Here is a 24,478-nt window from a genome sequence, read left to right on the forward strand (position 1 = left end):
ATTGGATTTTTAATATTTTTTCTTATTTCTTTCATAAAACTTGATTATAAATCGCCTTTGAAAAAACAGAACAAACTTTGAATCAACTTGATTCGATCCTACTATAATCTACAGAATCTTTCTTTTCGACTACACACATTTCATAAACATCTAGCATAAGCTTCAAAAACACAAGTAACCCAACTAAACGACATTTCGACAAGTAACTGGAAATAACATCATCTCCAGGTTTAAGTACGAACCCAAGAAGAAAGACTCAAGCTTTTTTCTGTAAAGATGATTGCGGAAGCATGGAGTTTGTGAGTTCCTCATTAAGCTTTACAGGCAGTGGCGGCATCTGCTTCATTATCTCCGGCATGTCATTTAAGCTGCAACATAAATTAAAAATGTAAAATCAAAAGCCATTAAAAAAGTTTAATTTGATCGTAAACTGGAAAAAAAAAGAGGAACGATTTTAGGAAAATGATAAATATTTGCAGTGTAAGAAAGATGACGCACTCGTTCAAGATATTGACGATATTATTTTGCGCCTGGCAGAAGAGATTGATGTTCTCATGCACCTGCCACACATAAAAACAGAGCATTATTCGGGGGTAAAAATGTAAAATAGACTTTCAGCTAAACTGCAAGTAATTCTTGGCTCAGTGGGCAGTCGTGTATCGGGTCAAAACGGTTACTTTCTAAATTGGTCAAAACTGCAAGTAATTCTCTCCACTTGGTTTCCGAAAATGGGACCCGCTGTCATTCATCCCTTTACGGACGACATGATAAAAGACCAATTTCGTATATACCCCTAAAACTTGCATAATTATCAAATCATACCCTTTTCTTTCACCTCGCAATATAATGCAAGTTTTAAGACAAGGGTATAAATGTCAAAATTTAAATGACCAGTATACCCTTTTCTTTCACCTCACACTCCAAACTCTCATATTCTAATGCAAGTTTAAAGACAAGGGTATAAATGTCAAAAATTTGAAAACGATAAAACGATAATTATAACCATTATGATCTTTTTTGTTGGGTAAATATGATATTATCCCAAGTTTTGAGGAAGATATATTAAATTAACCCCATAATAAAAATTATAATTTTCTTAAACGGATACTGCTTGGTTTCACTAGTGATCAATTACCAGGTTTTCTCTTCAAAATTAAACTAATAGGTAACAAATTTCCTGCTGGAAGAAGTCCAGCTAATCATAAATCTGATAGAACTAATTCAAGTATTCATCAACACTGCGTATTTACCTTTAAAGCAGCAAAATTTGCAGAAATTTGATCGAACGCCTGAGCATTCTGCTCAAGAAGCTGCCCTGCTGTACCACCAATCACTGCATCAAGAAACACCCACAAATTACAACTTATTTAATATTAATGACAACTAAACAATTACGCCTTTAATATTATTGACAAAAGCAAACATATTGTATAGTAAGCAGTGTGTATATAATATATGTTATATGTTTGATTTCGAAAATATTTACATGAATTACTAAAAGTACATTTTTTTCTTAATCATAATACGATTTGACTGAAAAATAAAAAATGCACCAACCTTTGTAAGAGATACCATCATCACTGTCCATATAAACTGCTGATTGAGTATATGGCGGGCCATTGGCACGGTTTGTAGTATGAGAAGACGACTTTGCCAACTCGGTTACTTTTTCCTGAAAGTAAGAAAAAAAACAGGAATACTTGTCGTTCAAAATGCCCTTCTTCTACCGTTTGCTTCCGACCTTTTACCTATTTTGGGTTAAAAAGAATAATATAGTGAAAAGCTATGAAGCGCACCTTTTTATCTTTGTTTTTCCTTGATGAATTGTCCTCTTTCCTTCTCTTACCATTTTCCTTTTTCTAAAAATACAAAGAAGAAATTGTGCAAATTTAGCACTATATAACAATCAGAGTACCAATTAGTTATGTTCCCCTATTAGCTTACCCAACTAGTTTTGACAAAAAAAAAGATGGTCAAACAAGTGTTCCGCATTGTAATTGACTAATTGTCTTATGTATCACATTTAAAGCAAAAGGTTTCTCACAGTTGTAACAAAACTTTAGCAAGAATATTATGTTCAAGTGTCTTAAAGAAGGGCAATATAATATAAAGTCTACCTAAATTATGACTTTAAAACCGAATAACAAATGTGAAAGGAATTCACTTTTATGACCAGCTGAAAAGTGAATTTGCCATTTTTCTAGATATACTTATATTTAAGTAAACCTTTAGCAATATCACAAAGTTGCAAGCGTTATTATGCCTGTAAGTTGGTTTACTAAATCAAAACAAAATACACTTACGGTTAATTTGAAATATGATTTTTATCTATATAATGAAAAGAAAAAAAAACTGGAAGGAAAATATATCATACTGTCATCCATCTACAACGAAGAGCCACATCCCTGACTGTTTTGTCTTGCAACTTCTTTGCAATCTTCGCATAACGCAATACACTAGTATCTGAGGCATATCTGCATTTTATATTAAAAAACGACAGCAATTAAAGTTATGAAATTTTCTATGTTCATTTAGGTAAAACAAATGTTGGTGAAACTATTAGCTCAAATACATAATCGAAGATAATCACTAATAAATTAACCATACATCTAATTTATGAAACACATATACTATATTTGCGTACAAGACTTACTCGTAAGCATGTGTTCTTTCTATAATACTTGATGTACAAGACACTTGATTTCCAAATATCCAAAACCAATTAACAAAATTTTGTGAAATAATTAATAGATTGCACTCGATTTTGATATTTTCACAGTATACTAAAAGACATTGAATAACTGACGTTAACCAAACCGGGCTTTTTCATCTATTATTGGAAAGTAATATAAGATTTAGCTAAATCCTAAAAGTAATCCGATTTTGCAAAAACAACACATTTTATCACCACATCAAGAATCAATTATTCCATCATTTCGACGGAATTTAATAAAATCACTTATTATAAACATAAAAAGTTAAAAACCAAACACCAATTCATCTTTAAGAATATTAACTTTTGTAGCACCAAAATTCAACTACCATCAATTAACACTAAAACCAACCAATTTCCATATTCAGCAAAATAACCAAAATTAACAAAAACCCAACAAACCCCATCTTAATTTACCACCCATAAACCCCCAATTTACCAAAACCCCTAAAAATTAGGTCAAAAAACATAAACCCTAAATCCCAATTCAATAATAATAATAATAATCATAAAAATACTAACTTTGTAAGCAATTCTTCCAACAGTGACTGTTCATCCGGAGCCCATTCAACCGATAAACCCGGGTTATGCCTCAACGCCGACTGTGTAGGACCCACCGCCGAATTATCAGGCGCGCCGCCGTTAGTATTATTATTATTATTACCGGCGGCGGCGTTACCATTTCCGTTGCTGGTTGACTCGTTGTTAGGGTTTGCACTCGCAGCCATCAATAAAAACACAAACTTTATCAAATTATTATTAATATTATTATTAAGTACAGAGATTATTATTATTAATATTATCCGTTTGCTGAGTGAATATAAAATTGAGATTCAAAGAACCCAATTTGGGAATTGGGGGCTTGCTGATGGATGAGAGAGAGAGAGAGAGAGAGAGAGAGAGAATCGGTGCGAGTATTATTATTATTATTATATAACCGTAGTCAGACTATGTTGTTTTAATCGGGCTCATGCTGACTTCAGATGGCTTGGGCGTTCTCGGCGACCATACCGCCGATTGTCACTTGACATTCGTTGTTCTATCACAAGAGCAAAACTCTCTAACGTAACACACGGTGGAACGAAAACCCGGGTAGACTCAGTGTTCTAACTAAAAACATTATTATTATTATTATTATTATTTTAAGGAAAGATTCATGAGGGCAATTTGACCCATCGGTAAAAGATGCTACACGATTGATTGAAGTGAGGCGGTCCAATTATTATTATTTGCAACCCGTGAAGATGTTGGGACAAAACGTGAATATAGTGATGTTTTGTTTAATTTTGGCAAGGGGGTATTTTGGGAATATTCTTTTCCAATTATTATGATAGTTATATTTTGAGGTATTTTTAGAAAGTGTTGGTGGAAAATATTTGTCACAACATAAATGATTTTTAGGGATTGTTTGGTAATCTAGTGTTAAACCAAATGTCCAGCTGATTAATAGATAGCGTTTAAATTATGCACTATTCATGTGTTTGAAGTTTAACCAGTAAGAAGCTCTAAGGCTATGTGTAGTGGAGGAGCTACAAAATGAGGCGTTTTGCGTCATGTGGCGCCCAGTTGGCAAATGGTGGGTTTTGTTTTAGGGGTGTTATAGCCCAATATATACATATATGTATATATATATATATATCATACTCACATTGTATTATAATAATAATAAATCAAATAAACAAACAGGCGAGAAAAAGAACTCGCCCCCGCCCTTTTCGCCCCTTTTGTCGCCCGCGAGGGCGGTGTTCTTGCCCCTTTTCGCCCATTCTCGCCCACTTTTCTCGCCTAGTACATGTAGCCTAAGAGCCATTAAGAGGTGTAACCAAACACACTTTACTTCTAACCGATTTAAATATAGTATTTTAATGAAATTATTAAGACTACCAAATAACCCTTAATGTTTTATTTTGTATAAAAAATAAAGAATCATACTGATTGGAATTTTGTTCTTTATATAAAGGGATTTAGAGTTTCTCAACTTTTTTATGTTATTTTGATTAATAGATTATTTGTATATGACTTTAGTTGTGTATTGTTGTCTAGTTAATTATTGATTGATTTTAATTTGTGTTTAATGACAATCTTAGTTAGGATTTCTCGTTGGCACGTAACAACTTCTAATGCTCATATTCCTTTTCGACAATCCTCTATGTCTAACGTTGTCGACAAACGCCACTATTGTACTAGAACGAATCATTTTGCAAATTGCAAGATCGAACTACTAATAAACAAGAAATGAAGATAGAATAACATGAATCGAACATGATAAACTCGAACAAATATAGGGCCAAATTACATGAACTTAACTAGAACAACTAGCACATGTCCATTCAAGGATCATCAATGTTACGCTTTCAAACAATTTGCAACCATAGATGTAATTCTCAAAGTTTGAGACCAAACTTACAATATGAGTATACGGACCATTGTAATTAACTTTGTAAAATTAAACAATAAAAACGTTACTCCAAAGAAAAAAAGGGTCGAGCGCAGCTTACACTGATAAGAAATTTTTGGTGTAGCTTGATGCATTAACAGAGATTTTGGGCGTATCAGATTTGTTTCCGGCGTAAGTTACGTCGGGTCATGATTTTATATTTTTAGCCGGAGATTTTGTTGGTATATAAGAAGGCTTTTAACCCAATTCGTCCTCGATACATTCCCAACCGTCTTTGGACGAATTTTAGATCTTTTCCACCATTCTCAACTTCTTCCAATCAGGTTGACCTTGGTTTTCCTAACTAAACTCAGAATCGAAGATCAAAAGATGACGGTGCAAGGTTAAACCACCCATAATCATCTCTGAGTGTAGGGTTCGTGTTAGTAAATGGGTTCAAGTTGATTTAACATGTATTTAGATTTTAAATAATCACTCGGCTAGTTAATCCTTATGTTTATTTGTTTTGATTAAATAGTTTTTCTCGCATTTGATTACCTTTAATTTCATCATTTAATTGGTTTTTGATCACCGATATTTAGAATTAAATTCTTATTGTCAATGATTCATAACTTTTAAGCATTGATATTGATTGTATCTATCAATAAGATTGGTCTTTGTCATAGCCCTCAACCCTTACCCCGGGCGGGGCAGCGAACGCGAGTACTGGTACAGGTGTTTATTAAAATATTTGGCTGTGAAATATTTTATCAGGATCGTAGTTAGGAAAAATTATCATAGTTCAAAACATCGTGATTTTTATTTCATAAACTGGGAATAAAATCCACATTTATACAAATAAAAGTTTTATAAGGATAAACCATAATTCACAAAAGAACATATTTATTTTGTGAGAAACCACTTATTTAAGTTGGAGTTCCTTGTAGCACTATTTCTATTTATTTCAAAACAAGTCATCTGAAAAACATATTTAAAAATATTTAATCAACAAGAAATACTGGTGAGTACATTCTTTGTAACACATTTTTATAGTACATTAAGATGTTATACATTTGTCTGCTTACAAATTACCTAGGAGTATATATGTGACTGCGATCATATTAATTATTGGATAACTCTTTGTCAAATAAGTAAGATATTTAAGTATTGTATACCCACATACCGGTAGTAATCATCATGTAAGTCTACAAAGACTTAATCACTGTAATATAATAAAATTTGTATGAAACATTTTGAAAACATCTGGACTATTATACTCTACCATGAGTTATACATATTTAAAATTCTTATTGACAGTATTGGGAAACTGAGTTTCTCACAATAATGTGAGTTGTACAAAATCTTGAATGTCTCACATTGCAAGTTTACAGATTATGAACTTTCTGATGTTAAATACCTAGTTTAATAAAGTGAAAAGCTATAACGATATTCTCGAGTTTGAAAACTCTACACGTTTGCACAAAGTCTCACCTTATTCAGGATGGGATTTGGAGTTCGTGTGGCAAAGTCTTAATCGATCGATCGGACAAGATATCTTCACGACGATTAGTGGTATTATACCAACACTATATTGCATAAGAGAGATAGCTAGATAAGTGAATGATGAATACATCCTCAATCATTCCCTTTTATAGTTGATTTTTATGCGGTCGCGTATTGTGACGACCACAAAGAAAGGGTATCGCGTAGCTCGAGCCATTGATAGGCTTGTCGAGTCATAACTAGCTATGCCATGTACGTGGCATGACATGCGGCATGCAACGTGTCATGGTTACTTAACCTACACTTCGTGTAGCGCGATGGGTCAAGTAAATATCCGCCGCGTAGGTCGACAACCGCTAGAATATACTGATAATTATTAGTCTTTGCGTATCGCGACTATAGTTGTAACTACCCGTGGCGTAGCGTGAGGGCAAAAACACTTTTTTATGCCACGTCATACAAATTTGAGGTTTTGTCTCTTGGTTAATTTGGAAATATTTTCGAGGATAGTTACAATATTCGGTTGTATTAATTGTTTGTATTAAGTTCTGATAATCAACACAACCAAATAATTCGTCTTCGGATTATTTATTAAAATGAACAAGTTAATAAGTCATGCCTATGTAATCAGTTTTCTTCATAAACTAAACCTAGGGATTAATCATTTTTCTAACAATTGTTTTACTAATCATAGTTTATATGTTTTCTGAATTGTTTTCATAATCAAACCACTTTCAAAGATAGTTTGACATCACTTGTCCACATTAGTTAAATTAATTTATATTCATAAAATAACATTTTTCGAGGATTCCTTGTGAAAACGACCTTACGTACCCTTACCAAGAATGAGTTTTATAAGTGCTTTTGATTAACCTTTCGACATCATTATTAGAAACTGAATAATTCAGATAACTAAGAGGAAGATTATGCATAAAGAAACTTTGAATGAATAGGGGAAATTGAAGATAATTCAAATTTTGAATCAAGTTATTGGATTAATATTATTTCAAGGCTAATTAGTTTGTGATTAGCCATAGTTATTAATTACTTTTTATTTCCTTTATGTTTATCTCGTCGATTAGTTTAATTTTTGTATCCGAGTCATTTTATTATTCCATTCCTATATAAATAACGCATATGCGTTTGTTAGTAATATTATTTGATTGAGTAATCATTGAATCGAATCCAACATTACAAACGATGAAAACAACATAATACAACAAAACATTAAACAACCATTTTCTTGCACCCAATAATTAACTTTTCAGCTCATTATTGTTCACAAAAAGACTCAAGTTAAATTAAAACAAACAAATTCTACAAGTAAAGTAACATAAAGATGTATGTCTTGTAATTTCTTGCTATGCTTCCTCAACACTTGATCTTCTTACATCATGTATGTAGTATAGATAACCAACAAAGATGGACTGCTAGAGGCAATGGAAGAAAATCGTACTTTGGTGATTTGAGGACAAAAATCAAGATGCAAAGAACGCAATTTAACACCATATTTTGCAAAAGAACTAAACATGAATTAGTGACATGGTCGCACATTGTCAGGTACAAATGTACAATGACTCTAATTGCCTATAATGGTTAAGCCACATATCAAATGCAAGTGAATCGATTTCACTATAGAAATATCTTAACCACGATACAATGACTCAAATTGCCTACACAGATCATGATATATATTAACTTACACAAACAAACTTGTTCATGGTATCATATACAGTTAATAGTATTAAACTAAACTTGTAAATTTTCGTAATGTAGGAACACATCATGTTTTTTTAGTTATTCTATAATCTATCTTTTATGTGTAGGCAATACGAGTTATGTGTAGGTGAATATTATTTATATGCAGGTGAAAAATATAAAAAACTAGCGATCTGTGTAGGTGAAAACAAAAGACACAAAATTAGTGTAAGTGAAAATAAGTTGTGTTTGTATATAAGAGTTACATTTTGATAAAGATAAAAAATAAAAATAACTAACAATTTGTATAATTGAATATGAGCTATGCGTAGATTATTATGTTACTCGTGTACATGATCAGTTAATTACAATTCACCTACATATACATTTTTTCATATGTAGGTATAAAATAATTCAAATAAATCTTATGAAACCATGAATGCAAAAATTTTTCTCTCAATGATATTTCATTAAAACTATTATAGAGGATGTTTTATGTAAAAGTCAATTTATCTTTTCTTATTTAACTTTCTACAAGAATAATGTGGAGTAATTAGGGGAATTAATGTTTTGAACAGCTAGAAGATAAACAATGGTTGAATGGTTGAGATCAACTTCTCGCATGAAACATCCCCTATATATAATATATAATACATATAAACGAAAACATAAAAATCATACGCGATGTCACACCCCGGTTTAGGGCCCAGGCGTGTGACCACAAGTTGGTACCTGTTTTGTAAATACATCAGAGTTGCGGTTTATTTTAGCGGAAGACTTTGGTTGAATAGAATATTTAATTTATTTGAAAACTTCTCGGATAATAAATACCCGGTGTTAGATTTATAAAGCTTGTTGAAATACCGTTTGTAATATTTTAATAATTAAATCTGTGCCATCATTACCTTGCGAGCATCTAACTCCATGAATGTCTTGCTACATGTACTAATCTGTATTCCCTGAAATGTGGGGTAAAATACGTCAGCTATATGCTGGTGAACACGTATGACTCTATAAAACATTTGAATGACATTATAATACAAATATAGTTTTCTCTACAAGCTTAGCAGAAGCATTTTCACTTTTGGTCTATGTACCACTACCCTACACACACAATTGTTTCCGAGCCACGTAGCCCTTACTGGGAGACTAGTTATGACCATTAGCCAGCGACCACGTAGCCTTAGAATGATTAGGCTGAACGGTTATGTTTGGATTCAGACACATGTGTATTCGGTAATAGTTGACTTTACTTTCTACTTTGTATTATAAAGTTTTAGAGATTATTTGATCTCATATAGACATTTGATTAACTCGTTAAGACAACCACCCATTCATCTTATCGAGTATAAATATGTTTTGACTGATTGAAAAGGTTAACGTATTCACGTTATAAAAGGTTTGAACGTATTCACCTGTGATTTTCTGTTCTGAATGATATGGTGATTTCGTTTGAAACCTTGACTGTGAATGAATGATTGATTGACTGACTGATTGATTGATTGACCTATAATAAAATAGGTATATAAATATCCGGATAGTCTCTTGATCCGGCTATAGACCTTTAGTATGGTTTAAATAGCTTTAAACCTTGATTGATCATTTGTTTGAATAAAATATTTAGACCCGTAGTCTTTCTGTTTATTTACCAAATCATATGATGAGTTTCTTCTTCATGAAGAAACATCTATAATCTGTTCCTTCTTCAAGAAGAAACATTCATTGACTGCTATGCATGTAAAATCTTATGTTTCTTACACATGAAGAAACAATGTTTTAACTATATTCTTTGTATACGAATGCTATGTTTCTTAATCGTGAAGAAACTATATTTCCTTATGAATGTAAAACTGATGTTTCTTAGTTGTAAAGAAACACTACTATAATCCTTTGTATGTTTAAAGCTTATGTAAACATAATTATGATCAAGGTTTGGGCTATACCCCTGACTACGGTTTAAGCCATATAATAATAATAATAATAATAATAATAATAATAATAATAATAATAATAATAATAATAAAATGACTTAGGTCAGAACCCTTACCTTACACGGATATTCGAAGTTATATACCTAAGTTTGTATGAGCAGAACTTCTACACTATGTCGCGTACTGGTGCTTAAATTGTCAGAACTTCGGGGCTTAGCACGAACTTCGAGGTTGGTACGCAAAACGACGCGACATATGGTGTTCTTCGTGTCGTGCACATACTTCGAGATAGATTGTCGGGTTATTCTCGTGCGGCACGCACTTCGAGGTATTGTCGGTATATGGTACGGATTACGAGGTGACGATTGTCGGGTCGGCACGGAAACCGAGGTAGTGAGAAAGTAAATCTAGAGAGAGTGAATGTGATGTATGTGGGAGAAATGGTCGTAGCCTCCCATTTTATCATTGATTTTGGGTCCCATCGCGGTACGCGATGGGCTCCTCTTTCAACGGCGTCGCGTAGCGCGACGCCGCCATTTCTGCATGAACGCCACGTGACATGCCACGTGTCCTGCCCTGCGCCACGTGTCACCTGAGTGTGACACGTTTCTCTGAGTCATCACGGTCCATCGCGGTACGCGATGACCAGCTTCTTGGACTTATCGCGTAGCGCGATGGGTCCTTGAATAATATTTTTCATTTTCAGTCCTTCATCTTTTGTATCTTGTCACTTCTGGTCTAATTCTCGTTGTCCAAAAATACTAAGGCGATTCTCAACGAGCGTGCAAAGTGCAAAGTGCGCCATCAAAGCGCCACATTGCGCCCATCGCTCAACGCCCTTCGCCCGAGCCTGTGCGCGTCGGGTGCTTCGCACCCTCCGCTAGGACCACTGGGTGCATGCTAGGCATATAAGAATATTATTATGGAAAATCTTTTCCTTATAAAGAGCTTCCATTTCTTTACCACTTTCTATGTGGGTTGGGTTTTAATTTTTTTATTTATACCCATGTGGAATGCTTCCACTTTCTTACATCCTTCCATGTGGGATGGAATTTCCTTATTCCATATCTTTACCATAAGATAACTTTATTTATGAGATATTTTATTTCCTTATAGAATGATTTTGTTTTCTTTATTTAAATTTTCCCAATACTTATTTTAGGGAATAATTTTGATCTTTAACTTTACTTAGTTGTCAAAATTTGGACCAATATTTTGGGTATGTTATCCTCCCCACCTTGGAATGAATCTCGTCCTCGAGATTCATTGTGAATGACTTTTTACTTCTGGACATGTCTCTTGAGTTCAACTAGGGTTGTTTGAATGATTTGAATTCTTGATTTGTTGTTAACTCACATCTTTGGATGATGTATTCAGTCAATAGTTCAGAATGTCATAAGTAATTGTAAATTGTTAAGCACAGTGGCCAGTTGTGTTTAACTATTTACCTTACCTTGTGTATTCTAAACATTTACTAATGTTAACTAGATTGTATCTTGAATTTAGTCCATCGAGTCCTTTATTCATCTCAACAATTTTTTTTTCTAGATATTCATTCTTGAATCATATAATCCTTTACTTCCTGATCTTGACGGTTTCCTTCCGTTCATTAATTGTACCTTTGAACTTTCAAAGTTCGAATGTTCCTTTGTCTTAGTTCAATTCAATCTCTTTATTTCATCTCTCTTTGGATGATGATTAAATAACAAAGATTCTTATATTTCTAAAACTTTCAAAATTTAACTATCTCTTTTCTTGTAAGTATTCTTTATCACGAACTGTATGCTAAGGGATTTAACTTACCCTTTTATTGTTACAAAACGTTTCTTTTATACACAATTAGTTTATAACAGTTAACTAATTCTTTCTTATGCCTTTGAGTCTCAGACTACTCTTGTTTGTTTCTATTCTTGATTGCCAGATGCTTCTTGTGTTTCCTTCTTTCCTATTGTTGATCCTTTAATTGCGTCTTTGAACATTCTCTTTAAAATGTCCTTTTTCTCCAAAGATGAAACATGCAAATGCTTTCTTTTTATAGTCGTATTTAGAATGACTGGTTTTGTTATAGAATGTACACGTGACTAATGTATTGTTCTTGTTCTGTTTTCGACACTTTCCATTATGTCGTTTATCACAGTTCTGACAGATTGGTCTTTTGAATTTAAATTGTTTCTCCTTACTGATGTTATTCTCTTGTTTGGTTGTTTGTTGCCTTTTCCTTCTTTCACACACTATTTTTCTCTTTAACCTCCGTATTTCTTATCATACAATTGATCCAATATCTGGCCAATTCCATGGCCGAGGAGGTAGTTTGTGGCATATAGGTTTTCACTATATCTACTATCTCTTTGAGTAATCTATATATATACTAAATAACTTTGTTGTATTCTGAGTTGTTTAGACCATGGAGTTGATTGATAATGTTTAAGAAACTTTGTATTATAATCTATGAGATTTGTAGCATCCATCTTATGGTTTAGAGACTTGGTTTGAATATGATTGTCTTCATGTATGGGAAAAAAACTTCTATAAAATGAGTTCTTTAAATACTTCCCATTTTATTTGATACAAGGTTTCTCTGCCCTTTCTCATAATTAGAATGTTCCACTATTCTAGAGCTTCACCTTTGAATTTCAGAGATGTGTACTAAGTCCTTTGAATTTTAGTATATTGACTAATGATAATGATGGACTCGATCTCTTCAAGTCATCGTAAAGTTGGTATAACACCTTGATTGCCATAATATTCTTTTGCTTCGTAGGTTTTGAAGTTCTTAAAACTACAACCTTAAGTTACTAAATGGTTCTTGAAGTTCTTGCTACTCGTACTGAAACTATAATGGTTTTTCCATGATGATAAGGATTTCGGCGTGGGTGAGTTCTAATAATCTTATTTGAATGCTCAATTTTGTATATCTCCCATTTCATTATATCGATAAGAGAGATCATTGTGCCATGAATTCTCTTACGTTTTGACTAAATATCGTTTGTGTCATATTCTTGTTGTTTCTTTGGTTGGAAACTTCATTTGTTTGACTTTTTAAGTTCAACATTCTATGGAATTGCATCAGTATGAAAGAAACTTTTATACTGATGATATACTGCGTGACATGTGAACTTAATGCTACAAGAAATCGTTTCATGGATTTGTCATATTCTTAGAGGAATTTTCTTTCCAACTTTTCTCGGACCTTGACTAACCTTTCCTTAAGGTTTATTTGTTTTACGTTGGGCACAATCCATATGTTTTACCCTTTTGACTGAGAATGATATTAAAGAACTTTTATAAGATGACATATCCATATATCTCTTAATTACAATAACTCTTTCAGAATATTTTAATGATTTTTGATAGGGTTCTACTTAGATATTACTAGTTTGTCTTTTATTGTATGCTCTTGAAATGACTAGTACATACCTTGTGTACAGACAACCCATGAGAATTTCTAATTCTCTTTCTGGGTTTGTTTATGTCTCTTTGCTAAATACTTCTTTGGCATTGATTTGGAGTTATTTATTCTCTGAATTTTGTTCACCTAGACTTTTCCTTTAAACTGATATTTTCTTCTAGACTTGCTGGGAAAATAACTCTAAGAGTTTATGCTTTCTATTCCATGACATAATTTAAAGATAAGTTTAGTATTTCGAAGAAAGTAAAACATATCTTTTATTTATGTTGTAGTAGTAAGAATGCACAAAACTACCATTGCTATATTTATTTCAACTTATTGTCTACTTCTTCTAGCGAATGATCAATTTCTTGTTCTTGTTTTTCCTTTTTGATGCTTTTACTTATCTCCTTTTCTTTTGTCTTTCCTTGTTTTCCATTTCTTTCTTAAGAATTGCTTATGCTAATTTTGTGACATTGATTTCGTAATGATTAGACTTATTTTCAATGTCATACATTCCTTCTAAGGAAATTCTGAGTCGTATTCAAGCGTTTTTCCTTGAGTGTGAGTGAAGTAAGGATTTTGAAACACTAAATATATTGTTTGTTCTTAATAATTGTCTCCATTACTCTTTTTCCCTTTTTGATGATATTGATTTTGTTCCTTCTTCTTGCGTATTCTGATTTACACTTATCAGAACTGGTGGAGTATCGAATGAATCTGAATTTTCTTCCATTGTCGTTTGATATGAGTCTTCATTACTGGACACAGAAATTGGAAGTAGAGATGTTCCAATACATCCCTTTCTTTTACCAGATTAAGGGTTAAATGGTATAACTATTGTGATTGGAAATCTGCGTGAGATTTTATTGAAAGTAGGAATGCGTTCCTATCTTATTTGTACAATTTACCTTATCCGTAATTTTTGAATGTTAGATATTTTTCGGTTAAATATCTAATACATTGTGACTGATGATTATGTAATAACATTGCTCTTTCTATTTATTGATTGCCAGGAAGATTCTTTGTTTGCCCATTATATGGCAAATTAGGAACCGTTGATTGTTCTTGACTGATAAAGATTGTATAATAGTTGTTATTACTAGCCATATCTGATGGCTCAGATTCAAATGCAGTGATTGAATGTCTTGCTACTTAGCGTATATGCCTAAAGTAGTTTGTATAAGACATTTCTATAGATTATGTTTAGGGATATATAAACTTTCAGTCTTTGCTTATCCCTACTTATTCCACAAGAAGTTACAACTTAGGTACTAATATATTAATACCTAATTCGTTGAAACTGATGGCTCTATAATATGATTGATATTTATCTATGATCAAAGCCTAGGTATAAATTATACCTAATTCGCTAAGATCGATGGCTCTGATACCAACCTGTCACACCCGGTTTAGGGCCTAGGCGTGTGACCACAAGTTGGTACCTGTTTTGTAAATACATCAGAGTTGCGGTTTATTTTAGCGGAAGACTTTGGTTGAATAGAATATTTATTTTATTTGAAAACTTCTCGGATAATAAATACCCGGTGTTTGATTTATAAAGCTTGTTGAAATACCGTTTGTAATATTTTAATAATTAAAACTGAGCCATCATTACCTTGCGAGCATCTAACTCCATGAATGTCTTGCTACCTGTACTAATCTGTATTCCCTGAAATGTGGGGAAAAATACGTCAGCTATATGCTGGTGAACACATATGACTCTATAAAACATTTGAATGACATTATAATACAAATATAGTTTTCTCTACAAGCTCAGCAGAAGCATTTTCACTTCTGGTCTATGTACCACTGCCCTACACACACAATTGTTCCCGAGCCACGTAGCCCTTACTGGGAGACTAGTTATGACCATTAGCCAGCGGCCACGTAGCCTTAGAATGATTAGGCTGAACGGTTATGTTTGGATTCAGACACATGTGTATTCGGTAATAGTTGACTTTACTTTCTACTTTGTATTATAAGGTTTTAGAGATTACTTGATCTCATATAGACATTTGATTAACTAGTTAAGACAACCACCCATTCATCTTATCGAGTATAAATATGTCTTGACTGATTGAAAAGGTTAACGTATTCACGTTATAAAAGGTTTGAACGTATTCACCTGTGATTGTCTGTTCTGAATGATATGGTGATTTCGTTTGAAACCTTGACTGTGAATGAATGATTGATTGATTGACTGACTGATTGATTGATTGACCTATAATAAAATAGGTATATAAATATCCGGATAGTCTCTTGATCCGGCTATAGACCTTTAGTATGGTTTAAATAGCTTTAAACCTTGATTGATCATTTGTTTGAATTAAATATTTAGACCCGTAGTCTTTCTGTTTATTTACCAAATCATATGATGAGTTTCTTCTTCATGAAGAAACATCTATAATCTGTTCCTTCTTCAAGAAGAAACATTCATTGACTGCTATGCATGTAAAATCTTATGTTTCTTACACATGAAGAAACAATGTTTTAACTATATTCTTTGTATACGAATGCTATGTTTCTTAATCGTGAAGAAACTATATTTCCTTATGAATGTAAAACTGATGTTTCTTAGTTGTAAAGAAACACTACTATAATCCTTTGTATGTTTAAAGCTTATGTAAACATAATTATGATCAAGGTTTGGGCTATACCCCTGACTACGGTTTAAGCCATATAATAATAATAATAATAATAATAATAATAATAATAATAATAATAATAATAATAATAATAAAATGACTTAGGTCAGAACCCTTACCTTACACGGATATTCGAAGTTATATACCTAAGTTTGTATGAGCAGAACTTCTACACTATGTCGCGTACTGGTGCTTAAATTGTCAGAACTTCGGGGCTTAGCACGAACTTCGAGGTTGGTACGCAAAACGACGCGACATATGGTGTTCTTCGTGTCGTGCACATACTTCGAGATAGATTGTCGGGTTATTCTCGTGCGGCACGCACTTCGAGGTATTGTCGGTATATGGTACGGATTACGAGGTGACGATTGTCGGGTCGGCACGGAAACCGAGGTAGTGAGAAAGTAAATCTAGAGAGAGTGAATGTGATGTATGTGGGAGAAATGGTCGTAGCCTCCCATTTTATCATTGATTTTGGGTCCCATCGCGGTACGCGATGGGCTCCTCTTTCAACGGCGTCGCGTAGCGCGACGCCGCCATTTCTGCATGAACGCCACGTGACATGCCACGTGTCCTGCCTTGCTGCCACGTGTCACCTGAGTGTGACACGTTTCCCTGAGTCATCACGGTCTATCGCGGTACGCGTTGGCCAGCTTCTTGGACTTATCGCGTAGCGCGATGGGTCCCTGAATAATATTTTTCATTTTCAGTCCTTCATCTTTTGTATCTTGTCACTTCTGGTCTAATTCTCGTTGTCCAAAAATACTATGGCGGCTCTCAAGCGGCTCGCAGCGATGCAAGCGTGCGAAGTGCAAAGTGCGCCATCAAAGCGCCACATTGCGCCCATCGCCCAACGCCCTTCGCCCGAGCCCGTGCGCGTCGGGTGCTTCGCACCCTCCGCTAGGACCATTGGGTGCATGCTAGGCATATAAGAATATTATTATGGAAAATCTTTTCCTTATAAAGAGCTTCCATTTCTTTACTAATTTCCATGTGGGATGGGTTTTAATTTCTTATTTATACCCATGTGGAATGCTTCCACTTTCTTACATCCTTCCATGTGAGATGAAATTTCCTTATTCCATATCTTTACCATAAGATAACTTTATTTATGAGATATTTTATTTCCTTATAGAACAATCTTGTTTTCTTTATTTAAATTTTCCCAATACTTATTTTAGGGAATAATTTTGATTCTTTAACTTTACTTAGTTGTCAAAATTTAGACCAATATTTTGGATGTTACACACGATGTGGTCGCTGCCCATTTTTTTGGAGTAATCAGATATGCTTGATTTTTAAATGGAGGCTTCTCATGCATTTGACCCGAATTCACGGGTATGGGTCTTACCAAACCCAGATATTTCCTTAAACGAGTTATAACATCTCATTAAATCAAAAATTATTCTCACCAAATTGTTGATGTGAAAATCCTATAAAATAGGATAACTAAAATTATTATATGATATTAAAAAAAATATTATTTATAATTAAGAAACAATTTTATAGTAAAAAAAATAAGCGGGTTTTGGGTCTTACCAAACCCAGATAACTTTTAAACCGGGTCATAACATCTTAGTTATTTGTTAAACGGGTTATAACATCTCATTAAATCAAAAATTATTATCACCAAATTATTGATGTGAAAATCCTATAAAATAGGATAACTAAAATTATTATATGATTTTTTTTTTAAATATTATTTATAATTAAGAAACAATTTTATAGTAAAAAAAATTGTAGGTCCCCCCGGGGTGTCGCTGATCGATACGAGATCCGCACGAGGTCTAGGAGTGCGGAATCCTCCTAGACTCGTTTAATGGTGTAGAAGACAAAGAACACGGTTACACATACATAAACACACGAACAAACACACGAACGGGATAAACACATCTGCAGATCATTTATATAATAACCGAAACACATTACATACCAAACACGAAAACAAATGACGGCCGACCCGATGTGAGCTCTACCTCGGGTCGTCCCACACGACTCTCTCTCTCGGTTTCTCTCTAGCTACTTGAACTTAACACACAAAACTCTTAATTTCTGGATTAATAACCCTAAACAAGACACACATATATATATATATATAAACTTCACGGGCTTGGGCCTGTAGGCGAAGTTGTTACAACTTCGCCTAAGGCGAAGTTGTTCTAACTTAGCCTATGGCGAAGTTGTCCTAACTTCGTACATCGTATCCGCTGATCAGAATTGCATAGCGACGGTCACAAAATGCACCAACAGACTCCCCTTTGACCGTTTCTCTCAATTCTAACAAACACAAAAGATCATCTGTTACAAAACATGCACCAACAGACTCCCTCTTAACTGATGATCTTCTGTTTGCTCTTCAACCAGCCGTGTCTGAAACTGTCGTGTAGCTTCACAAATCTACCAATCACCCAGCGTCTTCCATATCAGATCTCCCCTTCAGTGTAAGCTTCTCCGACTAAATAGATTGAGGTCTTTGAAATGCATGCATCCCCGTGCCTAATTGATCATCTCAACCAATCACGTGAGTCCTTCTGACTTCACCAACACGTGAAGTTATTCTAACTTCACCAACACGTGAAGTTGGGCTCTCTCCACAACTTCACCAACACGTCGGCATACGATAAGGTTTAATCTTCAACTACTCAACATCAAGTGATCAATCTCATCACAAAACCACCTTGACAGAATCTAACACACCTGACCATTAATTAATCCGAAGCATCTTCAATCACCAGGGATAACGATCAAGAACATAAACACTTTAATTCCCGATTAAATCCAACTTGTTCCAGAATTTTCACTTTAATAAATAAGCATCACGTTTCAGGATCCAATTCTCGAACGCCTTGAAAATAACATAAATAATATGCTCTGACCGCAATCCAGTAATGACAAAAACCTTCAGTTCAATTTGACTTTCTTCAGTTGGTCAACCTCGAACAACAACTATTTCATTGCCCACAAACACCCAAATATGTGTCAAAATCCAGTTTCAATCAATATCCCATTCACAACCTCAACTCCATATCCAGAGTTGACACGTATTTGTTCACACGTAAGACCAATAGATAACATGTTTCACACGTTGACGGAACAACGTCTTCGGTCTCACAATAATCGTGTACACCTGGCCATACAGACGAAAACTCCGAACACTTTTTTTTTTTTTAACTTCGCCTAAAGTCAACTTCGCCTAAAAGTCAATTTCGCCCCTCCTTAACTTCGCCTGGCTGCTAACTTCGCCTAAACCAGAAAATTTAAGCGACAACTTCGCCTGAACCCCATAACTTCGCCTGCGGCGCTGATCGGCCAGAAACGATCAGAAACGTGCCAGAAACACCAAAACTCAGATCTCGAACCATACCATAAGAGCCTAAGGCTCTGATACCACATGTAAGTCCCCCCTGGGCGTTGCCGATCGATACGAGATCCGCACGATGTCTAGGAGTGCGGAATCCTCCTAGACTCGTTTATTGGTGTAGAAGACGAAGAACACGGTTACACATACATAAACACACGAACAAACACACGAACGGGATAAATACATCTGCAGATCATTTATATAATAACCGAAACACATTACATACCAAACACGAAAACAAATGACGGCCGACCCGAGGTGAGCTCTACCTCGGGTCGTCCCACACGACTCTCTCTCTCGGTTTCTCTCTAGCTACTTGAACTTAACACACAAAACTCTTAATTTCTGGATTACTAACCCTAAACAAGACACATATATATATATATATAAACTTCGCGGGCTTGGGCCTGTAGGCAAAGTTGTTACAACTTCGCCTAAGGCGAAGTTGTTCTAACTTCGCCTATGGCAGAAGTTGTTACAACTTCGCCTATGGCGAAGTTGTTCTAACTTCGCCTATGGCGAAGTTGTCCTAACTTCGTACATCGTATCCGCTGATCAGAATTGCATAGCGACGGTCACAAAATGCACCAACAAAAATAAGCGGGTTTTGGGTCTTACCAAACCCAGATAACTTTTAAACCGGGTCATAACATCTTAGTTATCTGTTAAACGGGTTATAACATCTCATTAAATAAAAAAATATTATCACCAAATTATTGATGTGAAAATCCTATAAAATAGGATAACTAAAATTATTATATGTTTTTTTATAAAAAATATTATTTATAATTAAGAAACAATTTTATAGTAAAAAAAATAATCGGGTTTTGGGTCTTACCAAACCCAGATAACTTTTAAACCGGGTTATAACATCTTAGTTATTTGTGAAACCTTTTTATCATCAAACTCTAAGTATATTATAAATTTCATTACAATAAATAAAATTAAACCCAAAAAAGTATATAATATTCAAAACGAGTAATGTAAAACAACCTCCGTAACACGAGGGATAAAAACTAGTATATATATATATATATAGGGGTGAGTTAACGTACAATAATGACTTATCATACATTAGGTACGCGACATTCCAGAGCGTTTGATTAAAAAACGCACTGTGGCAATTTCGTAAATAACCCAACAGTAGTTCGCGATCAAAATTCGCCGATTACAAATCAACTCTGATTCAAATTCGGAACTTGTCGCTCAATCTAATACAATTTTTAAACTCTAATCACAGCTTAAAGTATGAAATCTCAAAATCAATAACCAAAAATGAAATAGAACGTCCCTGAACATTAAAAATCTTCAAATTGATCAAAAATTGATGATTTAATCAATCGAATTGATGTGTAAGTGGCTTTAGAATCATCAATCGATTATGAAAATACAAATTAACACACTTAATTGAGCTATGATTAGGGTTCATGTTTAAACGTTCTGCTCAAAGTTTAAACGTTCTAACCAAAATAAACACCAAAAATGATGATTTAATCAATCGAATTGATGTATAAGAGGCTTTAGAATCATCAATCGATTATGGAATTTCATAAATAACGCACTTAATCGAGCTCTGATTAGGGTTCAAAATATTTTGTTTAAACGTTCTGAAACAATACTGAAGAGCTTTAAACGTTCTGACAAAAAAGCAACTTTAAACGTTCTAATACGTTCAATGAAGTTTTAGGTGTTCAAAAAACAATGAACATCTTTAAACGTTCTAATACGTTCTAAGAAGTTCAGGTTGTTAAAAAAAGTTTAGAAGTTCTGATAAAGTTAAGAAGTTCTGGGTGTTAAAAAAAAGGCTAGAAGTTCTGATAAAGTTTAGAAGTTCTAAGAAGTTCTAGGTGTTCAGAACTTCTAAAACTAACAAAAAAAAAATAAAAAATTAAACACCTGTAAACATGAAATTGGACACTGAAATCACTTCATATAATCTCATAATCATCAAACAATCGTCAATCGACCGTTAATTTGATCATTGATTCGATCATATGAACAAAATATGGAACGTCTGCAACTGGGTTTCTACAAATGACGCTTAAAACTTTAAACGTTCAGTTAAAACTCATCACTCAAAACTCAAAATTGATCAATTGAAACTTCAAATTGATGATTAATTGGACCAATTTCAAAGTTTAATTGGTCAATTAGTTCAACAATTTCAATTTCAATTGGTTAATTTTATCAACAGGTCGTGACGGAGGAAGATACGGTGGACAGGATCGTTGGATGGTGACGGATTGCTGAACGGAATGTTGAAGGTGGACGAAATCGATGGGAGCAACGATTTGATGAATATTACAATATTGCCACAGCGTGTTATTTGAAATCGACGGGGATGCAAGTCGCATACGTAATGTACGATTAGGGATTATTGTATTGGATCCTTTATCTCTCTATATATATACACCTATTCTAATAAAGTAAAATAACTGTAGGCACTTGTCATCTTTTGGTTAATTCTCACAATTTTTCCCCTCCAAAACTAAGATCTCATTTGACCATAATATATGCAATAGATTAATAATTATTCACTTTCTTTTTACACTCTATTTATATTATATCCATACATTTTTGTAAAAATAAACATTAACATATTATTTTACTATATATTCCAAATACTTCGTGAAACCTAAAAATCAACAACAAACCATATAATTAATATACTATACTATGTACAGTATAATAAAAGTCGATCCCCGTTTTTTTTTAAATTAATCCATTTATCTATTATTATTATTATTATTATTAGAATTGTTGTTGTGAATTGTCATATAAGTTTATAAATTATAAATATATGCTTTAAATATATCCATTATTTTTCGGTTAATTTAGTAACCTATATAAATGTTAAAATGTAAGGACAGTATATACGAATCGCTTTAAGACATAACAAAATTTATCATATTTAATTTCTTACCGTTTTTTATCAAGAATTGTTTTGGGATTTTTGTGGAACTTAAATTTAATTTTTATAGGTCAAAAGTTGGTAAACAAATTGTTTGATACAAGTTAACCACATATTAGGTCAAAATTTGTTACAGATCAAAAATAGGAAATTTAAGTATTTTTTAAAAGTTTGAGAATTCAAATAATTTATCGTCAAATTTGTTATGGGTTCAAAATGTTGACTTGAAAATGTCAAACAGATGAAAGTTAGAATTTTAAATATGATTTGGGTTTCAAATTTATTTTCAAGGGCATTTTTGGAAATAATAAAAAGGTTCAGGATTAATCGGCAAATTGACTATTTTTCCCTCAACTATTAAAATTTAAGAAAAAATTGCGAAAACTTTTGACATGTCAACCCCATACCTATCAATGATTCTAACTTTTATCAAATTTGAAATATTTATGTCAGCATTAATTTTTTTTTCAATGGTAATTAGAACGTTGTATGCGAGCATTCTCAACCCGTTCCCCCTCCCTATCTCTATAATTACACTAAAAAACACTACATTTTTCTCCTGTTTAATTAAATAATATTTTTATACATTTATCATTACAGTTTTCTATTTGCTCTACTTACAACCAATCCAACAAATATTAAAAAATAAATAGGGGCAAACAATGTTTCCTCAAATTTACAAAAAATCATTACATTTATCTCTCCACCCTATAATTTACACTCACAATCACTCATAACCTCACCTTATAATTTGCAAACTTCCCTCACATAATTATAGGGGATGAGATGAGAATGCTCTGAAATGCATGTCATGCAAAACTATGCTCAAATGAAATAAAATATTCACAAAATTAAATGGGTTAACATGTTATTTTTTATGTTGTTATTATGACAAAGTCGAGAAGCCCCCTGAAACTTATCAAAATCTTTTTCGTGGTGTAGCTTAGAAAAACATAATTATTGGAGATTAATGTAAAAAAGGTCCATGATTTATGGTTATTTAAATTTTAAATCGGTCTCCTTATAAAAACAGGTCCATGATTTACAGTTATTTAAATTTCCAAAATGGTTTTATGATGTTGAGTTGAAAGGCTAAACTTTGGTGTAAACGTTAACAGACAACGACCCAAAGTTTTGGTGTTGCTGTAGTTGTGGCTCACGTTTATTGCTAATAAATAGCAGTAGAAAGTGCATAAAATGTCATCAATCAGATTGATTTTTAACCAATCTGATTACGTCAAGAAAGGGTTATCAGATCGGCGTCGGTTCAAGCATATCAATTGGGTCATATTTGGTTCAAGATATTATGTTCCTTTCAAATTCTTACTGTTTACAATTAATTGAAACAAGCATTCAACATTCACGTTCTATGGTTTTTGATTAGCTGTGTACAAGTAATATTAAGTATTCATTTTTTTTTATTATCATAAATTCTTTAGTTCAAATTTTCATGTACACACAAACAAAGTCTATAAATAAAGTATAACATAAAGATGTTTTTCTTGTAATATCTTTGGCCCTCCGTTCCTCGACACTTGATCTCTTACATCATGTATGGGGAGCTATTTTAAACGCCCAACTGGGGAGAATGCTCGTCAAACAAGGCATCGTCTTAATCACCACATTCGCATTTTGTATCTTAAAAGTTCAGATCCCAAATGGAGTGATTTGTGGGCATTGGATAGTCTCCCATGTATATCACAGATGAGTGTTTGCAAGTAATCCTATGTCGCAAAGCCTTAAACATCTATTCACATGGATTCTCTCCAAGCTTTGACAATTCAATCCAATCGACTCCCAACAAGAGATCGAAATATTTACACAAAATTCTAAGTTCCACTCTTGAAGCAACGGACATCCTTTTGAGATGCGTATGATAGCATCATCCTTAACATAACTGCACCTCCAGAGATTAAGGACTTTAAGATTTGTAGCAAGTCCTGAACCA

At 33.5% G+C, this 24,478-nt stretch overlaps 1 protein-coding gene across 1 annotated transcript; it reads right to left on the reverse strand.

The window, feature by feature from the left end:
- LOC143577677 (uncharacterized) lies at positions 1–3,601 on the reverse strand. The gene is made up of 7 exons (XM_077061442.1): positions 3,236–3,601; positions 2,375–2,474; positions 1,797–1,859; positions 1,558–1,672; positions 1,251–1,333; positions 499–560; positions 1–368 (listed from the first exon to the last, which is right to left on the reverse strand). The coding sequence occupies exons 1-7, from the start codon at positions 3,439–3,441 to the stop codon at positions 257–259; spliced, it is 741 nt and encodes a 246-aa protein (XP_076917557.1). The 5' UTR covers positions 3,442–3,601; the 3' UTR covers positions 1–256.
- Between the last annotated feature and the right edge of the window lie 20,877 nt (positions 3,602–24,478).

The sequence above is a fragment of the Bidens hawaiensis genome, unplaced genomic scaffold, assembly GCF_021521415.1.
Source record: "Bidens hawaiensis isolate Kalapana, Puna unplaced genomic scaffold, B.hawaiensis_p1.1 tig00028764_1, whole genome shotgun sequence".
Lineage (NCBI taxonomy): Eukaryota > Viridiplantae > Streptophyta > Magnoliopsida > Asterales > Asteraceae > Bidens > Bidens hawaiensis.